Raw genomic sequence first — 6,076 nt, forward strand, 5'->3', positions numbered from 1 at the left:
AGGAGGCAGGCATGGAAACGTCTGCACAAACAGCCAACACTCTGACTCAAACTTGTCTATAAATCAAAGATAAAATCTTAATTTGCTGTCATCAAAATCAAAAGAACTTAAGAGGACGATGGATCCACCAGAGAAATTTCCCCCAGCTTCAAAGGCTCCTTCTCCAGCCCATAAGACAAAGGCCGGAGGCCAGGTCCGATGGGAGTGGGTCCGGCCAGAGTTGGGAGATCTGCAGCTTCTTCAGTCAGATCCTTGGGTGGGCGGAGCACGGGCCTCGTCCCCTGGAGAGGTGGGTGTCCCAGGCACCCTCAGCCTCGGGCAGGCGTGGCCACGCGGGGAGTTACTGGCAGTAAAAGGTGAGCACGTTTTCCTGGTTCCCTCGGATCAGGAGGACGGGAGGGCGGAGGTCCTGGGACAGCGTCTCCAGCCAGGCCATGTACAGCGAGCTCGGGCACTTCCCCTTCCTCCCGATGGGCAAGGTGCTGAGGGCCGGGGAAAGGCAGGCAAGGAGTGAGCCCGGGCCTTCCGCACCCGCCCAGCTCGCGGTTGGCTTTCTGAAGGGCAACTCTGTTTAGTGACCCCTTCCACGCCCTTCTTCCCAGCCACCCCAGAATGACCTGTCACCTCCCTACAAGCACGACTCTAAGTGTGCTTGTAGGGAGGTGACAGGTCATTTCTGAGTGAAGCCATGGCCTGTAAGGCACCATGGTCTGGTCCCCATCAGCCTCCCGGATCTTACCCCCTCCCACCCTCAGCCTTGCTCACAGCCCTAGAGCACAGCGGCTTTCTTATCACCCCTGGAAAAAATGCTCCTGCCCCAGGGCCTTTGCACCTGCTGCTCTCTCCACCCAGCTCTTTATCTGGTTGATTCCTTTGAATCATTTAGATCCTGGCTCAAGTGCACCTGCTTCCCTGGTAACCAACCCTTCCCCCCTACAGAGCAGCTCTCCCATCTCTATCACATCACCCTGTGTCATTGTCTCCACAGCACTTCACACTCTCAAAACCCTCTATTCATTCATTCATTCATTCATTCATTCATTCATTGTCTCCCCGCACTAGAATGGATGTTCACTCATGAGCAGGCGGGTCTGTCCTATTCACTACCCCTTCTCCTGCGCCTAGAACATGCTCCGATCAGTTGGGATGTTAAGTGGGGATCCCACCCCTCAGGCCACTCCAATCAGGCCAGCCTTGCCTCTCCAGCCACACACCCGCCTGCGGCCACAGCATGACACCTTCACACGCGTGTCCTTGTCCTGCCCCATAGGTGAGGCCCTGGGAGCAGGTCTCCGCCCTCGCCCTGGGAGGGCCCCGCTCCAAACTGCAATGCTGCGCAGATAACTCGCTGCCCAGGAGGCTGCTCAGCCATATTCTCATGGCTGCTTCAGGCAGGGACTTCTTTCCCGTCTTGAAATTCCAATAATGCATCCTGATGCCACAGCTGGCCTGCTCTCGGCGCTGGGAGAAGCCAGCGGCTCCCAGAGCCAGCCGGGTTCCAGGAAGTGGGGGCCGCAGCACCTTACATGGGGCTGCACTTCTGCAGGTTTTGTTTCAGCTGAACCTCAAAACAACCCGGGGGAGAAAGCAGGGCCCAAAGCGGGGCCGCCGGGCAGAAAGGATGGTGCTCGTGACGCTGGCGTCAGAGAAGCCTTCTGAGTCGGGGCGTTGTCATGCCGTCAGCCGTGCGGCTTTCACAGACGGCTCGCTGCCCGAGCCGCGTTCTCTGCCCTCGAGCGAGGACACACATAGTCCCTCCTGGGGTGTTTGTGAGCCCGAGGAAGACGAGCACTCGGAGGGCACCTGTTCCCATCAGCAGCTGTTCCCATCACTTGTTATTACGGACCAAGCTGGTGAGTGGCGGAGCTGGGACTTGATCCAAGGTCCTGGGACTGCCCACCCAGCTGCCTCTGCTCCCTGCAACCCCCACTTCTGCTGAGAAGGGAATCGCGGCCTCTACACAGCTGCTCCTTATTTAAAATCCCACCCTCAAAGGCTTCACTCGAGCCTGGCTGGCGTGGCTCAGCGGTTGAGCATCGACCTATAAACCAGGAGGTTATGGTTCTACTCCCAGTCAGGGCACATGCCCGGGTTGCGGGCCAATCCCCTGTGTGGGGCGTGCAGGAGGCGGTCTACCAATGATTGTCTCCCATCATTGATGTTTCTTTCTCTCTCTCTTTCTCTCTCTCTCCCTTCCTCTCTGAAATCAATAAAAAAATAAAGCTTCACTTGGGACACTACCCTCTTTTAAAAAGCAAGGTCCCAGGACTGGGCAAGGCAGGGGGCACAAGGACATTTAGTTACCGAGTGTCACCTGAGTTGGGATGAGTTTGTGACTGGTGACTCTCTGGGGAAAGGGAAGTGGGCATATTGAAACCGAACTTCCCGATTTACGTTATGCCAAAGGCTGAAAATGCCCTCTGGGGGCGATCACCACATTTTCAGGCACTAAATTCAGAAACCTCCCAGGTCATGAGGGGACGGGTGGCTGCGTCTCAGGGCGGGGGACACCCCTCACTCCAGGGGGGCCAGCACCAGTCCCTGACAGGCTAGTCTAGCTCACAGGAGGTGAGAAAAAAAGCCACTCGGGGCAAGGGACTTTTTGTTCAGAATTGCATCTCTTAGCCACACAGAAAGGCCGCGCTGGATCTAACCTACATGCAAAACCAGAACCGCTGTCACAGCTTCAAAGCCCAACCCCCGCTGCACAGCTGTGAGGCCCCAGGCAAGTTGCTTAACTTCTCTGAGGCTCAATGTCCTCATCTCCAAAGTGTGTGTGTGTGTGTGTGTCTGTGTGTGCGTGTGTGTGCACATGTGTGTGCGCGTGTGATTGAACCTGTCAGACACAAGGTGTTGGGCCTGTGTGTGGCGGGCAGTTAAAATAGAGCCACTTCATAGAGTTTTGAAAATCAATCAGGCCCAATACCTTGAATGTCTGACAGGCTCAATCGATGCATGCTGCTTGTTATCTTGATTGTCGCTATTTGGCTTGGAGGAGGGAGTCTTTATAGGAAAAAGAAGGGTCTAGACCCCAAATTAGACCAGAAATAAGGTTGTCGATCGGGCAGAGCTTGCTGGGTGGCTGTAGGCTGGCTCCGCGCAGGTTAAGCGGAACTGAAACCGGCCACAATCAGATAAACGACTGACGTGTAGGCAGCAACCAACCAAATTCTGCCTCGGCCCTGCTCTGGAGCATGGCCCCCTGGGTCTGAAGATGCTGGGAAATGGGATTCCGTCGTGTTCCTGAGGCTTGGGGGAATTTCTGTGTCCTCAGAATTTCTGGGGAATGCAGGTTTCTGGAAGGAATGGAGGAATTTGCCATTGTCCAGATCCCTGAAGGTGGGGCGGCAGTCTGGGTTGGAGATTAGTGATGCAAAACAATGCCGCTCCGTGCTGTCCCAGAGGAGCCGCCCCTGTGGCAGCAGCGGGAGCTGCCGCCCGCCGTGGGCTGGGACGCTGTGTGCAGGCGGCGGCTCTAAGGCCACTGGACTCCACGTTCTTTGTACCGGCTAGTCCCACAAAGGCTGGTGGGCAGGGCATGGCTTTCCCCGTGGGGTCTGGCGGGTGAGGGAGGAGTAGGAGGGGAGCGGTGCCAGCAGGTGGCAAATTAACCAAGAACCATCACAGGCCTGAGTGGAAGAGAGCCTTGGAAGTCATTTCGTGTAACTCTTTTCTAAAATCGGGGAAACTGAGGCTCAGAGAAGGGCCCTAGGCCACACAGTGGGCCAACTGCAGACAAGTACAGCCCTGCTTCTCTGAACAGAGGTGGCAGTCAGGGGGAGGGGGCATGCCCACGCACCCCAGCTGGCACACACCAGCTACCACGCCCCAGCATGCAGCCAGTCCCACCGCCTTGCACTAGGGCTTCCCCCAGGCCACCCCTGCCCTGGGACATTCTCTGGGGACCTACTGGCCAGAGGCCTGGAGATAAAACCAGCATTTTTCCTCATTAGAGGAAGCATCTTCTTTGTACAAAAAAATGGATCTCCCTAAGAGCCCCGGGAAGTGTCAGGTGAGCCAGTTTCCCGGCCTGCAAACTGCACCCTTGCACAGCCTGTGCTTCGAAGGGTCTCGCGCGGGGTTTCACGCCCGCTGACACCATCCTGAGATTCCACATCGGTTTTGAACAGAGGGCCCCCACGTTGTCATTTTGCATCAGGCCTCACACACTGAGTCCCTGATCCTGGTTTCAGGTAGGAAAACAGGTTCCACAGGCTGCTGGCTGGCCTGCGGGATTCCCAGGGGGCTGCCCCCAGGAAATGCAAGAAAGACCAGTATCCGCCTCTGAGCTGGGCCTGGGGGGGGAGGGGCTTTGGTGGCATCGCTGGCCACGTCGTCCTCCGAGCGAGTCAAGCCACCGGGAGACCCTCTCTGTGCCGCGGTCACCTCCCACTTACTCAGCCCTGGCCAGTGCCCACCGGAGGCGGCGCATTACTGGACACGGGCAGCGGCACGGCAGCCCGAGGGCTGACGGCTCGGAGCCTGGGCAGTGGGCTGGGGCGGCCTCTGCCCCCGCTGCCCAGACTTGGCACCGACATCAGTTGGGGGTGGCCGGCGGCCAAGGGGCTGGGTGATTCCCAAACAAGCAGGAATCGATTTCCCTCGAATGACCCGGGTCCCCTTTGCCAAGAGGAGTTTGGCAGGAAAAGGCGACAGGGAAGGGAAAAGCAGTGGTGGGGGCCTCAGGGAGGCCCGGGGCGGGTGAGGCCCAAGGCTGGGCCAGCTGGCGCGGACCGTCCTGAGCTGTGAGCTGCCCCAAAGTGAAGGACAGACGGCCAGAGGGGAAGGAGGAGATAAGAGGGGTGGGTCGGTTAACAACTGCCGGGCGAAACCAACAGGAGCCGGCACACCCTGCGCACGTGTGTGCGTGCGTGTGCGTGTGTGTGAATGTGTGAGTGCGCGCGCGCGTGTGTGTGAGTGTGTGTGAGTGTGCGTGAGTGTGTGTGTGAGTGTGTGTGTGAGTATGTGTGTGAGTGTGTGTGAGTGTGTGAGTGTGTGTGTGTGAGTGTGTGTGTGAGTGTGTGTGTGAGTGTGTGTGTGAGTGTGTGTGAGTGTGTGAGTGTGTGTGAGTGTGAGTGTGTGTGTGTGTGAGTGAGTGTGTGAGTGTGTGTGTGAGTGTGTGAGTGTGTGTGTGAGTGTGTGTGAGTGTGTGTGTGTGTGAGTGTGAGTGTGTGTGTGAGTGTGTGAGAGTGTGTGTGTGAGTGTGTGTGTGTGTGTGAGTGTGAGTGTGAGTGTGTGAGTGTGTGTGTGAGTGTGAGTGTGTGTGTGTGAGTGTGTGTGTGAGTGTGTGTGAGTGTGTGTGAGTGTGTGTGTGTGAGTGTGAGTGTGTGTGTGTGAGTGTGTGTGTGAGTGTGAGTGTGTGTGTGTGAGTGTGTGTGTGAGTGTGTGTGTGAGTGTGTGTGAGTGTGTGTGTGTGAGTGTGTGTGTGAGTGTGTGTGAGTGTGTGTGTGTGAGTGTGTGTGAGTGTGTGTGTGTGAGTGTGTGTGTGTGTGTGTGAACATCGCTAACTGCCAGCGACAGGTCCACGTTTACTTAAAAGGGGAGCAGCCAGGCGCCACCACTGCCAGGAGCCTCTGCTTATCACACGTGGACTCTCCCGTCTCTGCCCCCGGCCAGCCCCAGGCGGACACGTGTCCTGAGGACGCTCGGCCACCTCGCTGCTGTCAGAGCCACCCAGAGCTCTTCCCCTCTATTTGGTGTATAAGACGCTCAACGCCAGGAGCGGACACGCAGGCTCTTCCGCCAGACACAGCCGCGGGGTTTAGACTCCCTGCCCCAGGACCAGGTTCTTCCTCCCGCCCCCCTTCTTTCCTCCCTCCCCCCTTCCTCCCTCCCTCCTTCCCTCCTCCTCCTTCCTTCCTTCCTTCCTTCCTTCCTTCCTTCCTTCCTTCCTTCCTTCCTTCCTTCCTTCCTTCCCTCCTTCCTTCCTTCCTTCCTTCCTTCCTTCCTTCCTTCCTCCTTCCTTCCTCCTCCTTCCTCCTTCCTTCCCTCCCTCCCTCCTTCCTCCTTCCTCCTTCCCTCCCTCCCTCCTTCCTTCCTTCCTTCCTCCTTCCTTCCTTCCTTCCTTCCTTCCTTC

At 57.4% G+C, this 6,076-nt stretch overlaps 1 protein-coding gene across 4 annotated transcripts in view; it reads right to left on the minus strand.

Annotated features, from left to right (window-relative positions):
• Positions 1–340: 340 nt before the first annotated feature.
• The window catches only part of SLC12A3 (solute carrier family 12 member 3), a gene marked incomplete at both ends in the record, with an annotated part of 28,167 nt that continues 22,431 nt past the window's right edge, over positions 341–6,076 (minus strand). For all 4 annotated transcript variants that reach the window (XM_079759820.1, XM_079759818.1, XM_079759819.1 and 1 more), the window contains one exon: positions 341–482. In XM_079759820.1, the coding sequence (XP_079615946.1) occupies positions 341–482 (142 nt within the window). The remainder of the gene's footprint in view (positions 483–6,076) is intronic.

The sequence above is a fragment of the Cnephaeus nilssonii genome, assembly GCF_951640355.1.
Source record: "Cnephaeus nilssonii genome assembly, chromosome: 20".
Lineage (NCBI taxonomy): Eukaryota > Metazoa > Chordata > Mammalia > Chiroptera > Vespertilionidae > Cnephaeus > Cnephaeus nilssonii.